The sequence below is a fragment of the Caretta caretta genome, chromosome 5 (assembly GCF_965140235.1).
Source record: "Caretta caretta isolate rCarCar2 chromosome 5, rCarCar1.hap1, whole genome shotgun sequence".
Lineage (NCBI taxonomy): Eukaryota > Metazoa > Chordata > Testudines > Cheloniidae > Caretta > Caretta caretta.
The window spans coordinates 615,643-631,972 of record NC_134210.1 but is presented as its reverse complement, the minus strand read 5'-3'; the positions used below and the strand labels follow the sequence as shown (position 1 = coordinate 631,972).

At 62.7% G+C, this 16,330-nt stretch overlaps 1 protein-coding gene across 3 annotated transcripts; it reads right to left on the bottom strand.

Annotated features, from left to right (window-relative positions):
• Positions 1-4,737: 4,737 nt before the first annotated feature.
• CREB3 (cAMP responsive element binding protein 3) lies at positions 4,738-14,645 on the bottom strand. 3 transcript variants are annotated; one of them, XM_048834694.2, is made up of 10 exons: positions 14,543-14,645; positions 9,999-10,136; positions 9,595-9,892; positions 9,258-9,367; positions 8,908-9,000; positions 7,700-7,806; positions 6,879-6,947; positions 6,577-6,661; positions 6,347-6,431; positions 4,738-6,047 (listed from the first exon to the last, which is right to left on the bottom strand). In XM_048834694.2, the coding sequence occupies exons 2-10, from the start codon at positions 10,134-10,136 to the stop codon at positions 5,644-5,646; spliced, it is 1,389 nt and encodes a 462-aa protein (XP_048690651.2). In that variant the 5' UTR covers positions 14,543-14,645; the 3' UTR covers positions 4,738-5,643. The 3 variants fall into 3 exon arrangements, with proteins under 3 accessions (XP_048690651.2, XP_048690652.2, XP_048690653.2); XM_048834695.2 differs by having other exon boundaries at positions 9,999-10,166; positions 14,543-14,620; XM_048834696.2 differs by lacking the exon at positions 6,879-6,947.
• Between the last annotated feature and the right edge of the window lie 1,685 nt (positions 14,646-16,330).

Below are 16,330 nucleotides of genomic sequence, written 5' to 3'. Positions count from 1 at the left end.
AGGGATAGGATACAGAAAGACCTAGACAAATTGGAGGATTGGGCCAAAAGAAATCTGATGAGGTTCAATAAGGATAAGTGCAGGGTCCTGCACTTAGGACGGAAGAACCCAATGCACAGCTACAGACTAGGGACCGAATGGCTAGGCAGCAGTTCTGCGGAAAAGGACCTAGGGGTGACAGTGGACGAGAAGCTGGATATGAGTCAGCAGTGTGCCCTTGTTGCCAAGAAGGCCAATGGCATTTTGGGATGTATAAGTAGGGGCATAGCGAGCAGATCGAGGGACGTGATCGTTCCCCTCTATTCAACATTGGTGAGGCCTCATCTGGAGTACTGTGTCCAGTTTTGGGCCCCACACTTCAAGAAGGATGTGGATAAATTGGAGAGAGTCCAGCGAAGGGCAACAAAAATGATTAGGGGACTGGAACACATGAGTTATGAGGAGAGGCTGAGGGAGCTGGGATTGTTTAGCCTGCAGAAGAGAAGAATGAGGGGGGATTTGATAGCTGCTTTCAACTACCTGAAAGGGGGTTCCAAAGAGGATGGCTCTAGACTGTTCTCAATTGTAGCAGATGACAGAACGAGGAGTAATGGTCTCAAGTTGCAGTGGGGGAGGTTTAGATTGGATATTAGGAAAAACTTTTTCACTAAGAGGGTGGTGAAACACTGGAATGCGTTACCTAGGGAGGTGGTAGAATCTCCTTCCTTAGAGGTTTTTAAGGTCAGGCTTGACAGAGCCCTGGCTGGGATGATTTAACTGGGAATTGGTCCTGCTTTGAGCAGGGGGTTGGACTAGATGACCTTCTGGGGTCCCTTCCAACCCTGATATTCTATGATTCTATGATTCTATGAAAGGGACAAAGCCCAGAGGAGGAGGGGCTGGAGGGAGTTTCAGTTTGGGGCTGGCCGGGACATGGAGTGAAGAGCAGACGTGGTTGTCTGGCTCACTGCCCTCCAGAATAGATCCAGCTTAGGGGTCCCGTTCTCTGCACCTACAAGCTCTGTGTTAGACCATGTTCCTGTCATCTAATAAACCTCTGTTTTACTGGCTGGCTGAGAGTCCCGTCTGACTGCGGAGTTGGGGGGCAGGACCCTCTGGCTTCCCCAAGACCCCGCCTGGGCGGACTCGCTGGGGGAAGCGCATGGAGGGGCAGAGGAGGCTGAATGCTCCGAGGTCAGACCCAGGGAGGTGGAAGCCGGGTGAGCTGTGTGTCCTGCAGACAGGCTGCTCCCAGAGAGGAGACTTCCCCATAGTCCTGACTGGCTTCGTATGGAGCAGTTCCAGAGCATCGCTCGGGGACTCCGTAACAGATCCCTTGAATCAGATAAAGCCTCTATATGTGAGGAAATAGAGATATTATGCAGGAAAACAGGGTGGGGCCCAGGTGGGACAAAAACGCTTGACAGGCCTGGTGCTCTGCCGTGAGCTCCCCGACGTTGATGCCTAGAGCTAAGTCATGCTGCATCCAGCAACCGTTGGTGCAGAGCTTGCCCAGGTGGGCTTCCCGGCCCAGATCTGAGGCGTCCGAGACCAGGGTGAGCAACAATGATGGGGGCACAAAGGGATCTTCCCTTAGCACTGACTTGGGGTCTAGCCACCAGTTCAAGGATGAGAGGATGTGGTGCAGCACCGTGACCGCTTGGTCTAGGGGGTGCCTGCTGGGAACGTAGACCATTGCTAGCCACATTTGCAGGGGTCACAGATGAAGCCAAGCGGGCCTGACCATGTATGTGCATGCTGCCATGTGGGCCATCAGCCACAGGCAAGTGTGGGCTGTGGTGATCGGATGTCTCCTCACGTGGGCAATAAGATCCACCATGGCCTGGAAGCATGTTTCCGGAAGGAAGGCCCTGGCTTGCGTGGAATCAAGAACTACTCCGATAAACTCTATGCTCTGGACTGGCGTTAATGAGGACTTTTCTGTGTTTATTAGCAGGTCCAGGTCACTGCAGGTGAAGCGTACCAGATCGAGGCTTCTCCGCACCTGTCCTGGAGACCTGCCCTTGACGAGCCAGTCGTCAAGGTACAGAGAGATCTGGACCCCCCGACGTCTAAGGTAAGCCACTACTAGTGCCATGCATTTCATGAACACCCTGGGGGCTGAGGACAGGCCAAAGGGTAGCGCCGTGAACTGGAAGTGGTGCCTGGCCACTATGAAACGCAGGAACCGTCTGTGTCCTGGAAATATGGAGACATGGAAAAATACATGTCCTTTAAGTCGAGAGCGCGTACCAGTCCCCGGATCCAGGGAGGGAATAATGGAGACCATGCAAAACTTCAACTTCTAGAGAGACTTATTGAGGCCACGGAGGTCCAGGATGGGTCTGAGGTCCCCCTTGGCCTCTGGGATTAGGAAGCAGAGGGAATAGAATCATCTTCCTTCCATGTCCCAAGGAACCGCCTCCACAGACCCCAGCTGCAGGAGCTTGTCGACCTCTGGAACCAGGAGTTGCTTGTGAGAGGGGTCCCTGAAGAGGGATGGGGAAGCAGGGGAATGGGAAGGAGGGGTATCCACAAACTGCAGGGTATAGCCCTGAGCTACTATGTCCAGGACCCAGTGGTCTGAGGTAACCTGAGACCAGGCTGAGAGGTAGGGAGAAAGGCAGTAGAGCAAAGGATGGACAGGATCTGGCCAGCTGACTAGGGCGTCGCTGTCAAGCGCACCCTCAAAACTATCGCTTTTAGCCCCCTGGGTGTTTAGCGGGTCTGGGCTGGGCTGGCGAGCGAGAGGAGGAAGGGCAGCGACGGCTAAACCCAGTGTCCCGGGAGCTCGACCCACTTGGGATGAATTTCCTGCTGGGACCTTAACTATGAGCTAATTATGCACTTAACACTAACTACAATCGAACAACAGCCTGACGGCACAAAGTCCCAATGGAAGAAACCGCTAGCTCTTGACAAGCAAAAGAGGCGCTCTGACTGACCACCACAGGCGGTAAGGGGGAACTGCGAGAGCGTGGGCCGGCAGCGTCTGATACACCGCGGCATGAGCGCAGCACTCTAGGGGGCGCCACGGCCGGCCCTACGGGTACCGCTGAGGCAAAAATAGCCGATGGCCACACACATGGGCACGCACACACTTAGAATGGTTTCAGAGGAACAGCCGTGTTAGTCTGTATTCGCAAAAAGAAAAGGAGTACTTGTGGCACCTTAGAGACTAACCAATTTATTTGAGCATGAGCTTTCGTGAGCTACAGCTCACTGATGAAGTGAGCTGTAGCTCACGAAAGCTCATGCTCAAATAAATTGGTTAGTCTCTAAGGTGCCACAAGTACTCCTTTTCTTTTCTCGGAAATGAACTCTCCCTGCTCCTCAGCCCTGGAGACCCTGGGAGATGGCACAGATGGCCGGCAGCCTGGCCCAAGCATCCAGTAGCATTTCTGGGTTCTGCAGCTTCCTTGGGGGGTTCAGCAAACTCTGAGGTCCACCAGGGTGACCTCATATGCCTGTTGGAAGCTGCAGCCTTCTAATTGCTTATTGGACGCTTGTCAAAGGGGCGCTCAGATTTCTGGTCTTAGTTTCTCTGCTACATCTGTTGGTAGCCAGTAGGTGCCGCTGGTGTGTAACAAATTCCTTTTACTGGAGGTTTTTATGTTTGATTCATTTCAAGGATTCGCAAAAAGGAAAGGAGGACTTGTGGCACCTTAGAGACAAACACATTTATTCTTGCATCCGATGAAGTGAGCTGTAGCTCACGAAAGCTCATGCTCAAATAAATTGGTTAGTCTCTAAGGTGCCACAAGTCCTCCTTTTCTTTTTGCGAATACAGACTAACACGGCTGCTACTCTGAAACCTGATTTATGGACAAGCATTCACGAGGGGCCTGCAGCTCAGCACAGGCCTAGCTGAGCCCTGCCGGCCATGGAGAGGTCAGCTCCTGGGGCACATAAGCCTTACCGCACCGGGCACTGCCCCGGGGGGGAGCAGGAGCAGTTGCCCTCCCCCCAGGGCACACCCAGGGGCAAAGGGGGCAGGGCAGGTGACTCACTCAGCTGCAGCACTGCTGTGACCACAGAACTTCCCTGAATCAATCCTGGTTTGAACCGTCCCTTAGAAAAACACCCCCCTGGTGGCTGAAGAATTTCCAGCGATGGAGAATCCGCTGCCACCCAGGTATGAAATTGCTGCCGTGGCTCCTCGCTCACTGTCACCACTTACACCTTCGCTCTAGTGTGAATGGTCCCGCTGCAGCATCGGCTTGAGTGGGACCTTTCTCAGCTTGAGTGAAGGACCCTGGCGTATCGAGTTCCTCTTCCCCCACTGATATCGCGAGTGTGATCGTCACCCCTGAGCCTTCTGTTGGATAAACTCTCTGAGGCTGGTGCTACAGGGCAGCCCCACTTCCCCCCTCTGCTTTACCACCTGTCTCCCCCTGGGGGCAGGGCCAGGCCCCTCTCTCCAAACAGGTGGGGCTGGCCCTGGCTGCACCAGGCTCAGGCTCTGCCCGGCTTCCTGGGACTGTGCAGACAGCGAGGTTCCAAATGCACATGGGGCAAAGCAGGTTCCCCAGGGGAAGAGGCTCAGCTGCTTCTGAGCAAAGGCTGCCTGCAGGAGGCTGGTTCTTTGGCTTGGCTGAAACACAGCACCCCCTGCCCTGGAGAGGGAGCAGGCCTGGAACAGGCCCCAGGTCAATAGGGGCCAAGTCTCGCCCTGGGAGCATAGTGAGGTACCCCCTTGCCTGGCTGGGAGGCAGCTGTGGGGTTAGACAGACACTGCACACAGGGGACAGCCCAGCAGCGGGTCCACTTTGTTTATACTTCATTATAACAGAGCCATTACTGTAGCAGTTAGGAGCCTGCTGGACCAGGCCCCCTTGTTCTCCTTTCCCTGGGCTGGAGCTGGCCGGGTGGGAGGGCGACCCTGGCTGGTGCTGGCTCAGCTGGCGGTCCTCATCCCATGGCTCTGCCACGTTACAGCGACCCCTGCCCAGGGCTGCAGGCCAGAGGTCAATTTATGGAGGAGGCCCAGCTGACCTAGCCCTCCCCCCTGACGTGGGCCCCAGGCCCCACCAGCCCTGTTACAGAGGCTGCCCCTCAGGGCTCTCTGAACCTCCACCCCTGCAGCAGTGCAGCCCCCTCCCCTCCGGGGGATCATGATCAGCAGCCCCTTGACCAGCAGGAAGGCAGCACACAGCGCTAGGCAGGGACCCTCTGCCTGCAGCCGCCCCCAGCCACACCAAGAACAGCAGCTGAGGCTCTGCAGCAGGGAGGTCGATGAGAGAAGTTTAGTGCTGTCCCCTGGCAGAACCACACCCAGCTGGCATCCCCTGCGAGGCACAGGTTCTTGGCGTGCCCAGCTGAGGGATGGGGAATCATCGTGTTACTGGAAGGGACAGGTCGCTTGGAGCTGCGGGACTTGCTAAGGGCACCCGGACGCAGGGGCCCAGCCCAATCAAAGTGGTTTTCCACTCAGTCCAGCTGCAGGGTACTAAGTAACGCAGGCCCAACTCCCCATGCTGGGCCCCCTCCACGCTGCAGCTAGAACCGTTTCCTGCTACCCCAGAGCCCAGCTGCCCCCCAGTCAGGATTGGTGGGTGAGGAGACAGATCCCGCTCAGGGGCATTTAGAAGCATTTGCGTAGACAAGGATCAGTCAAAACGGCCCTGGCAAATTCACAGCCAGGCAGCACGAGGTGCCTGGCGCTCACATCTCATCTGCACGGTGCTGCTGGATCACGACGCTGGTGGTGCGCTCCACCCACTCCTGCTTCTTGGTCCCCCAGGCTGATGGCTGCGCAGAGTGCAGGGGGCCCTTCCCAGGAAGCTGCTCTGGCTGCTGTTGGGGGGGACCCAGCTCAGAGCTGACTCCTGGCGGTGGGTCGGAGGATGAGTTACTGTTGATGGCAGAGCCATGCTCCGCCTTGGGTGGGCTCTGTCCCCCATCCCGGGAGTGATTGAGGCTGCCTGGCAGCGGGGCCGTCTCAGATTCCAGGGCCAGTCCCTCCATTGTGCGCTCTCCCCGTGTTTCAGGCCCCTCTGCCTGCTGGGCAGCTGCTGCCTGAAAGTGGGCCGTGTCACTCGGGTACTCCCGGATCTGACGAGACAGCACTGTAAGAGAGAGGAGAGTTAGCCTGACATCGCCAAGAATGTCGTGCGCCAGGGCGGGGGCTGACCCCAGGCTCTCCTGGCCCTACTCTGCGCGGGGCAGGGGAGAGCAGCTTTGCCAGCAGCCAGACAGGACAGCAGAGCAACCCACAAACAGGCCCCGCGCACACGAGGCATAAGCCCGTGACTGGGAAACCATGTCTCTGCTGGGGCCGCATCACCTGGAACATTCACCCTGGAAGAGTTCACTGTAGGGCATAATCCTGCCCCTCCCGCTCACCCCCATGCAACCAGTCACTCACCTCCTCGGAACCCCTCCTGCTGTACTCTGGCTCCGAGCGGATAGAGACTGGGTGAGAGAACGAGGCAGAAGGATAGGAGCAGGACCTGGAGAGAGACAACTGAGCCATCAGCACCAGTGTATGACTCCACAGCCCCGCCAGCCAAGGAGGCTCCTCAGCACCACCCACGTGGCCAGCACAGATCCTGAGGGCAGGAGCTGGGGCCAATGCCCGGCTACAGGGCCACTCACCATGACGCAGGTGCTGGCGGTGGTGGTTTTGGTCGAGGACTGTCTCACCAGGGCTTGGAGCCTCCGTAGCTGCTCGAGCAATGACCTAGGGCAAAGTGTGAAACGTAGGTGAGTGCAGGCCCTGGTCCCAAGCTGCCCATCTTGCCGCTGAGCCCCGCACAGACCGCCATGTCCCTCCACCCTGGGGAACAGGCTTCGCTCCCCTGGCATGTCAGTGCTGACTGGAGGGGCACAGGGAGACAGTGCCCCCCTTCCCACCTTCTTGCCCCCAGGTTTCCATGTCTGGAGTGTCAGGAACTCACATGTTCTCCTTCTGCAGCAGCTGCACCTTCTTCTGCAGCTCGTGGTTCTGCGCCGTGCAGGTGACAACCCTTCCCAAGCAGCGACGGGGAGAGAGGAAAGAGTCAGACTGACCCCCAGGGGAAACTGCGCTGCTGGCTCAGGAGGGTTCTGGCTCAGTGCCTGGTGCAGAATGTCCTGAGGGTGGGGGGCAGGTGTGACCTCATCTGTCCCTAGCACAGCCACAAGCTGGGGACACAGACAGCCAAACTGCTCTGACGCAGCTAGGAGGCAGGGCCGGGGCAGCCCGATTTGCAGTACAGTCGCAGGGCAAGCAGACGGGGTCGCTGAGGTCACCCTGGGACAAACCTCTGAGTGGTAAAAATCAGGTCCCACTCCTCCGCACACTCACACCAGTGCTTGGAGCCCCCGAGCCGGCTCTGCTCCCGCAGCACGGGGCTGCTGGGGTCACTCGCAGTAGGCACTGCCCTGGCGCCAAGGCAGCTCAGCAGGAGTGTCTGGCAGAACGCGGCTCCCATGGGAAGGGGAAGGGCTCATTCGCCGGTGGGGCTCAGCCCTTGATCAGAGCTTTGCAGCTCCGCCAGAGCGTGGTACAAACAGGCCCTGCCTATCGGCTTCTGCTCCTCTGGGCCCGGGGGCTGGCAGCTGCCTCCAGCGCTAGGAGTGCAAGTGCTTGGTGTCCTCAAGCCAGAGCGTTCACGACCCCCAGTACTCTGGCAGTGGGCGCTCCCCAGACCCACGGGAGGAGCAACACCCTCTGCTGGGCCTATCGCTCCCCGACATCCTGGGGGGGATGCAAAACCCACTGCTGTGCCCCTAGTACCTGCTCTCCAAGCCATCCACATAGACCTTCTTCCTGCGCCGACTGTCCAGGGCCGACTGCTTGTTCCGGATCTTTCGACGGACTCTCTTTAGGAGCCGCTCCTCAGCCTGAAACAGCCAGCTCAGGCTACAGGCCATGCCTGGGACTCCAGACTCTGGGGCGAGAGCCCTGACCCCGCCCTGCCAAGGACCCTCCAGGGCACAGGGAGGAGCAGCTGGCAGGTATCTGCCATCGGGCCAGGGCAGGAAGGGCCTGGGGTGGGCAGAGGCTACTCCAGGTACTTCTCACATGCTTTGCCTGTGGTGTCACTAGGAACGCAGCTGCAGGCCTTGGCCCAGAGGGCGAAGTGACCTGCTGCCTTGCAGTGCGTCAGGAAACCCAGGGGCGCTACCCGCACAGCAGGGAGACAAAAGGCAGAGGAGCCCCAGCTCTGACAGCACCTTGTGCTGTTCCGGTCTCTGCATATGCACCCACACCCACTTCCACTGCCGTCAGCCCACAGCCCCTACACCAGGCGGGCATGCGCGCCTGGGCCTGGCCTCCAGCTCACACCAGGCAGGCCCACCAGAACCCGGCCCAGCCAGAGGTCTCAAAAACAGGGCCTGAAAGAGCCACTGGCCCTAGGAGACCAGGTCAAACTCCTTGGCAGGAGGGGAGGGCCTGAGCCAGTGTCCCTGCAGAACACGGCCCCACGTAGCACAGCCATCTGGAGGGTGCAAACAGGCACAGCAGATTAAGACTGGCCAGTTTCATGGCTGCTCTTCAGGTCCCCGTGGGCAGCTGAGGACTGTCAAGACTCACTTCACTCGCTTTCCTGCTACTGGGGAACTCTCCGCAGCAGCACAGACCCCGCCATCCCTCCACGGTGGCCAACATGCCGGGGAGGGGCAGCAGCAGGCCACACCTCCCTGACACCTTCTTCCTTCTAGCAGCTAGAGGGGCAGTGGCTGCAGATCACCTAGCTGGGGTCTGGCCACTGGCTGCTATGGAAAATGGAGCCCTGCAAGCAGGGTCCAGGGCAGGAATCCAGCACCACCCCCATTCACGGAGCTGCAGGCTGAGCCTCTCAGTAAGACACCGGCGCTGCACCGTGGTAATGGGGCCCCCGCTTCATGGCTCCTATCAGTCTCTGGCCTGGGCCCCCTCTGAAGGGATGAGTGAGGGGAGGGGCCATGCACTAGAGCATGGGGGGGGGGGCATGAACTCACCTTGGTCAGGGGCAGGTGGGATGGCAAGGAGACACCCTCTCTCTCCAGAAGCTGTTTCTCCTCTTCTGTCAGGATCAGTTCCGGGAAACCGAACTACAACACAAACCAACCCGCTGCTGAGCACGGAGAACCCCTCTTCTGAACTAGCAAGGGAAGCCCCCAGGGCAGGGAACCCCTCTTCTGAACTAGCAAGGGAAGCCCCCAGGGCAGGGAACCCCTCTTCTGAACTAGCAAGGGAAGCCCACAGGGAGTCAGCACCCGAACAGGGAATGGAAGTGTAAGTGGGGAGGGAAGGAAGGAGCCACCTGCATTAGCAGTGGGGCCTGTCCCTGGGGCGTGGGCCTCAGTACCTGCATGGGGGTCCCAGGCACGAAGTCATCCATGGGCACAGCAACCGGGAAGCTGAAACTCTGCTCCTTGACCAGCGTCTCCTCTGTACTTCCCGAGTCCCCCCACATATCTGGGAGAGGAACGAGAGTCAGCCGCCACCCACTGTACACCCCCAGCCAGCTGGCCCCATGTGGCAGAGGAAGACTGAGCCAGCAGGCCCCTCTTCCCAACCCCCGGCCTTCTTCTTCCACCTGGCAGACAGCACCAAGTGCTAGGCTGCTTCCCTGCCAAGCCGAGCACGGCCAGTAGCCATGGGCTCAAGATGCGGAATTGGGATTCCCCAGGCCTCTCCCTTACCCAGGTCAATGGAGATGTCTCCTTCTGCCGTGTCTGCTCTCACGCTCTCCAGCACCGCACTTTCTTGATGGAGGGAGTAGCTGTGATCAACCTGCACGATGTCAGAGCTCAAAGGGCTGCAGGCGAGGTCCCTGGCTGGAGACGCGTCCCAGCTGCTGGGGCTGGGGAAGGGATTCTGGTCCTCTGAGATGCCGCTATCACTGTTGAGAGGCGAGTGACCCTGCAAGGCACTCGGCCCCTCTTCAAAGGGGCTCAGCAGGGAGCTGAGAAAGTCCTCCACCTCCTTGTCATTCAGGAGCTGCAGAGAACAGTTGCTGCTAAGCAGAGGATGGAGGCCTGAAAGCCCCCTCCCACGGCCCAGCCTAGCTCACTTCTCTATGCTCTGCACCAGACAGCAGTCTCACCTCGGGCTCCAGCAGACCCCAGTCTCCCAGCAGGTTGGCTTCGTCCCCTGAGAACTCTGCACAGGGAGCATCATCCACCAGGAGGAAGCTGAGCAGCTCATCATCTGCAGAGGCAACCACCTCTTCTGGGCACGACATCTGAGCAAGACAGACAGGGCCATCCAGGGGCTGTGGGAGAGACCCACCCTCGCATCCAGGAGAGGGACAGGACCTCCCTCCTGTCCCTCTGCCCGGGCACTCACATCTCCAAGGTTGTAACTGCCAGGAGCTCTACAGGGAAGGGTACAACACATGCCAAGCCAGGCCCCGGAGACTCCTGCGGCAGGACTACTGGTGCACCTCTGCCTGGCTGACCGTGCACTCTCTGGGCCCAGCAGCCCACAAGCAGGGCAACGAAAGCAGGCAATGCAGCCACGGCAGCTCACAGTGTGAGCGCACTGCAACAAGGCGCAGCTGGCTGGGCAGGGCCCAGGGCAGTCACCTCTCCCAACCACGATACAAGGCTGGCTCCTGCAGCTTTCCCTAGAGCCAAAAGATTCTTTGCACCCTGGCCTGATGCCAGCTAGGCCGGCACTCCTTGGAGGCCTCAGATCTGGATGACAGGTGCATCAGCTTGTGACCAAGCTGGAGGGCAGATCCCAGAAGCCTGAATCTCAGCACCGCAGCGGCTGCTCGGAAACAGGAAGTTGGTCCGTGGATCCCTCCCTCTGCTGCATCAAAGGAGCAGGAAGCAAGGCGGTGAGAGGAAGGGGGACGCAGGGGCCCCATTGTTCCAGTGAGCACACTGAACAGGTCTCCAGGCAGGCAGCCAGAGGAGGGGCTGGGCCACAGCAGGCGATTCGGAAGGAAGGGTCATAAAAGCTGCTCTGCACATAGAGTGACACCTCCCACACCATACGTGTGTGTGCACACGCGCGTGTGCACACGCAAACCCAGCAGCCAAGGCATCAGCTATTGGGCACGTCAGACAACGCTGAATGGGGGTCACGCGGCTGCCACACTCTCTGCCCCTGCAAGCCTGTCTGAGGAACAGGAAGGCTGGGAGCCGGCTCTGCCCTGCTGAGTCAGAAGGCATCGCTGCAGAAGCGTGCCTAGAGGCAGAGCCTGAGGCAGGGCTAGGCTCCCCCATCGCCTCACTGCCTTGAGTCCCTATGTCTGGGCCCTCAAGGGACCAATCATGCAGCCCCAAAACGCACCCCTCTCCTGGCCAGTTCTGAGCTCTGGGGAGCTGCGGATAGGCAGCCCACATACAGGAATGGAGAATCAGACTAGTTCTCTGTGGGCATCCAGTGGCCAATTCCATGGCAATGAGCCACTGCCCCAGTGATCAGCCCCGGCAATAGACTGGCCTACACAGATCCTTGATTACTTGCATCATGTGTGCTTTCTGCAGCCACCCTGCGCTGCTTTTTTCTGCAATTCTCAGCCCTAAACAGACAGCTACACCCTGCACCGCACAGGGTGACTGCACCCCTCTACACAGCCTGCAGGCCCAGGGGACCATCTGGCCCTGGGGGTTACAAACAGGTTCAGCCTAACTCTGGTTTCAATTTCTTTGCCTCACCATGCCATGCCAGGCCACCTTGCAATGACAGCTCAGGAACATGCCAAAATCCTATAACATCAGCTAATCTGCTTTAGAGCAGGAGAGGGGAGGGGCCTGGGAGAAAGGACTTGTGGGTTCTTTCCCCAGTTCTGGTTAGAGCGGGGGGGCTGGAAGTTAGGGCAATTGGCTTCTTTCCCGAGCTCTGGGTGGGGACTGACATCTAGTGGTTAGAGCCACAGGAGTTGGGAGCCAGGAGCCAGCACTCCTAGGTTCTATTCTGGCTCTGGGAAGAAAGCAGGGGCTAGTGGTTAGAGCGGGGAGCTGGGAGCCAGGACTCCTGGGTTCTTTCCCGGCCCGGGGCTAGTGGTTAGAGCGGGGGGCTGGGAGCCAGGACTCCTGGGTTCTTTCCCGGCCCGGGGCTAGTGGTTAAAGCGGAGTGGGTGGGAGCCAGGACTCCGGGGTTCTCTCCCGGCCCGGGGCTAGTGGTTAAAGCGGAGTGGGTGGGAGCCAGGACTCCGGGGTTCTCTCCCGGCCCGGGGCTAGTGGTTAGAGTGGGGGGCGGGGGAGGCCAGGACTCCTGGGTTCTCTCCCAGCCCGGGGGCTAGTGGTTAGAGTGAGGAGCTGGGAGCCAGGACTCCTGGGTTCTTTCCCGGCCCGGGGGCTAGTGGTTAGAGTGGGGAGCTGGGAGCCAGGACTCCAGGGTTCTCTCCCAGCCCGGGGGCTAGTGGTTAGAGTGGGGAGCTGGGAGCCAGGACTCCTGGGTTCTTTCCCGGTCCGGGGCTAGTGGTTAGAGTGGGGAGCTGGGAGCCAGGACTCCTGGGTTCTTTCCCGGTCCGGGGCTAGTGGTTAGAGTGGGGAGCTGGGAGCCAGGACTCCAGGGTTCTCTCCCAGCCCGGGGGCTAGTGGTTAGAGTGGGGAGCTGGGAGCCAGGACTCCTGGGTTCTTTCCTGGCCCGGGGCTAGTGGTTAAAGCGGAGTGGGTGGGAGCCAGGACTCCGGGGTTCTCTCCCGGCCCGGGGCTAGAGGTTAGAGTGGGGGGCGGGGGAGGCCAGGACTCCTGGGTTCTCTCCCGGCCCGGGGGCTAGTGGTTAGAGTGGGGGGCGGGGGAGGCCAGGACTCCTGGGTTCTCTCCCGGCCCGGGGGCTTGTGGTTAGAGTGGGGGGCGGGGGAGGCCAGGACTCCTGGGTTCTCTCCCGGCCCGGGGGCTTGTGGTTAGAGTGGGGGGGAGGCCAGGACTCCAGGGTTCTCTCCCAGCCCGGGGGCTAGTGGTTAGAGTGGGGGGGAGGCCAGGACTCCTGGGTTCTCTCCCGGCCCGGGGGCTAGTGGTTAGAGTGGGGGGGCGGGGGAGGCCAGGACTCCTGGGTTCTCTCCCCGGCCCGGGGGCTAGTGGTTAGAGTGGGGGGCGGGGGAGGCCAGGACTCCTGGGTTCTTTCCCGGCCCGGGGACTAGTGGTTAGAGTGGGGGGCGGGGGAGGCCAGGACTCCTGGGTTCTCTCCCGGCCCGGGGGCTAGTGGTTAGAGTGGGGGGCGGGGGAGGCCAGGACTCCTGGGTTCTCTCCCGGCCCGGGGGCTAGTGGTTAGAGTGGGGGGCGGGGAGGCCAGGACTCCTGGGTTCTCTCCCGGCCCGGGGGCTAGTGGTTAGAGTGGGGGGCGGGGGAGGCCAGGACTCCTGGGTTCTCTCCCGGCCCGGGGGCTAGTGGTTAGAGTGGGGGGCGGGGGAGGCCAGGACTCCTGGGTTCTCTCCCGGCCCGGGGGCTAGTGGTTAGAGTGGGGGGCGGGGGAGGCCAGGACTCCTGGGTTCTCTCCCGGCCCGGGGGCTAGTGGTTAGAGTGGGGGGCGGGGGAGGCCAGGACTCCTGGGTTCTCTCCCGGCCCGGGGGCTAGTGGTTAGAGTGGGGGGCGGGGAGGCCAGGACTCCTGGGTTCTCTCCCGGCCCGGGGGCTAGTGGTTAGAGTGGGGGGCGGGGGAGGCCAGGACTCCTGGGTTCTCTCCCGGCCCGGGGGCTAGTGGTTAGAGTGGGGGGCGGGGGAGGCCAGGACTCCTGGGTTCTCTCCCGGCCCGGGGGCTTGTGGTTAGAGTGGGGGGCGGGGGAGGCCAGGACTCCTGGGTTCTCTCCCCGGCCCGGGGGCTAGTGGTTAGAGTGGGGGGCGGGGAGGCCAGGACTCCTGGGTTCTCTCCCGGCCCGGGGGCTAGTGGTTGGGGGGGGGGAAGCCAGGACTCCTGGGTTCTCTCCCGGCCCGGGGGCTAGTGGTTGGGGGGGGGAAGCCAGGACTCCTGGGTTCTCTCCCGGCCCGGGGGCTAGTGGTTGGGGGGTGGGGGGGAGGCCAGGACTCCAGGGTTCTCTCCCAGCCCGGGGGCTAGTGGTTAGAGTGGGGGGTGGGGAGGCCAGGACTCCTGGGTTCTCTCCCGGCCCGGGGGCTAGTGGTTAGAGTGGGGGGGTGGGGGGGAGGCCAGGACTCCTGGGTTCTCTCCCGGCCCGGGGGCTAGTGGTTGGGGGGGGGGAAGCCAGGACTCCTGGGTTCTCTCCCGGCCCGGGGGCTAGTGGTTAGAGTGGGGGGGTGGGGGGGAGGCCAGGACTCCTGGGTTCTCTCCCGGCCTGGGGGCTAGTGGTTGGGGGGGGGGGAAGCCAGGACTCCTGGGTTCTCTCCCGGCCCGGGGGCTAGTGGTTAGAGTGGGGGGGTGGGGGGAGGCCAGGACTCCTGGGTTCTCTCCCGGCCCGGGGGCTAGTGGTTGGGGGGGGGGAAGCCAGGACTCCTGGGTTCTCTCCCGGCCCGGGGGCTAGTGGTTAGAGTGGGGGGGTGGGGGGGAGGCCAGGACTCCTGGGTTCTCTCCCGGCCCGGGGGCTAGTGGTTAGAGTGGGGGGCGGGGGAGGCCAGGACTCCTGGGTTCTCTCCCGGCCCGGGGGCTAGTGGTTGGGGGGGGGAAGCCAGGACTCCTGGGTTCTCTCCCGGCGGTCGCACCCCAGCCCCGGCGCTGCCGACCCCGTCTCCCCCCCACGTACCTCACTCGGCACCTTTCGCTGCGCAGACCCGCTTCCAACACATCAAGAATGACGTCACTGAGCCCCCAGCAGCCTCTGCGCCGAAAGCCCGTCATTGGTGCGCTGGGGCTGGCTCGGACCCCATTGGTTGGAAATAATGTCACTCAGCCAGGACTGAAGAGCCCGCCCCCAGCCCGCCCCTGAACGACGTGGTCTTGGGGCTGTGAGTGACGGGCGCGGGAGGGGGCGGGGCCGAGGGCTGTGAGTGACGGGCGCGGGAGGGGGCGGGGCCGAGGGCTGTGAGTGACGGGCGCGGGAGGGGGCGGGGCCGAGGGCAGTGAGTGACGGGGGTGCGGGAGGGGGCGGGGCCGAGGGCAGTGAGTGACGGGGGTGCGGGAGGGGGCGGGGCCGAGGGCAGTGAGTGACGGGCGCGGGAGGGGGCGGGGCCGAGGGCAGTGAGTGACGGGCGCGGGAGGGGGCGGGGCCGAGGGCTGTGAGTGACGGGCGCGGGAGGGGGCGGGGCCGAGGGCAGTGAGTGACGGGGGAGCGGGAGGGGGCGAGGCCGAGGGCTGTGAGATGAGCTGGGCAGGGCGGGGAAGGGCGGGGTCAGGGGGCGGGGCGGGATGAGCTGGCCGGGGCGGGGAAGGTCAGTGGGGTGGGGCGGGGCAGAATGAGCTGGTCAGGGCGGGGAAGGGCGGGGTCAGGGGGGCAGGGCGGGGCAGGATGAGCTGGTCAGGGCGGGGAAGGGCGGGGTCAGTGGGGTGGGGCGGGGCAGGATGAGCTGGGCAGGGCGGGGAAGGGCGGAGTCAGGGGGCGGGGCGGGATGGGCGGGGTGGGGGGGAAGGGCGGGGTCAGTGGGGTGGGGCGGGGCAGGATGAGCTGGGCGGGGTGGGGAAGGGCGGGTCAGTGGGGTGGGGCGGGGCAGGATGAGCTGGGCGGGGTGGGGAAGGGCAGGGTCAGGGGGCGGGGCGGGATGAGCTGTGCGGGGTGGGGAAGGTCAGGGGAAGGGGCAGGGCAGAATGAGCTGGTCAGGGCGGGGAAGGGCGGGGTCAGTGGGGCGGGGCGGGGCAGGATGAGCTGGGCAGGGCGGGGAAGGGCGGAGTCAGGGGGCGGGGCGGGATGGGCGGGGTGGGGTGGGGAAGGGCGGGGTCAGTGGGGTGGGGCGGGGCAGGATGAGCTGGGCGGGGTGGGGAAGGGCGGGTCAGTGGGGTGGGGCGGGGCAGGATGAGCTGGGCAGGGGGGGAAAGGCAGGGTCAGGGGGCGGGGCGGGATGAGCTGTGCGGGGTGGGGAAGGTCAGGGGAAGGGGCGGGGCAGGATGAGCTGGGCAGGGCGGGGAAGGGCGGAGTCAGGGGGCGGGGCGGGATGAGCTGGGCGGGGTGGGGAAGGGCAGGGTCAGGGGACGGGGCGGGATGAGCTGTGCTGGGTGGGGAAGGTCAGGGGAAGGGGCAGGGCAGAATGAGCTGGTCAGGGCGGGGAAGGGCGGGGTCAGTGGGGCGGGGCGGGGCAGGATGAGCTGGGCAGGGCGGGGAAGGGCGGAGTCAGGGGGCGGGGCGGGATGGGCGGGGTGGGGTGGGGAAGGGCGGGGTCAGTGGGGTGGGGCGGGGCAGGATGAGCTGGGCAGGGCGGGGAAGGGCGGAGTCAGGGGGCGGGGCGGGATGGGCGGGGTGGGGTGGGGAAGGGCGGGGTCAGTGGGGTGGGGCGGGGCAGGATGAGCTGGGCAGGGCGGGGAAGGGCGGAGTCAGGGGGCGGGGCGGGATGGGCGGGGTGGGGTGGGGAAGGGCGGGGTCAGTGGGGTGGGGCGGGGCAGG

Bases quoted from the DNA above. Each gene is read 5' to 3' on its own strand.
- CREB3 (XM_048834694.2), bottom strand. From the start codon at position 10,136: ATGTCGTGCCCAGAAGAGGTGGTTGCCTCTGCAGATGATGAGCTGCTC. The intron at 6,948-7,699 runs GTACTAGGGGCA...CTGCTTGGGAAG, and splicing joins GTGGATGGCTTGGAGAGCAG to GGTTGTCACCTGCACGGCGC. The intron at 6,432-6,576 runs GTGAGTGGCCCT...GTCTCTCTCCAG, and splicing joins CCGCCAGCACCTGCGTCATG to GTCCTGCTCCTATCCTTCTG.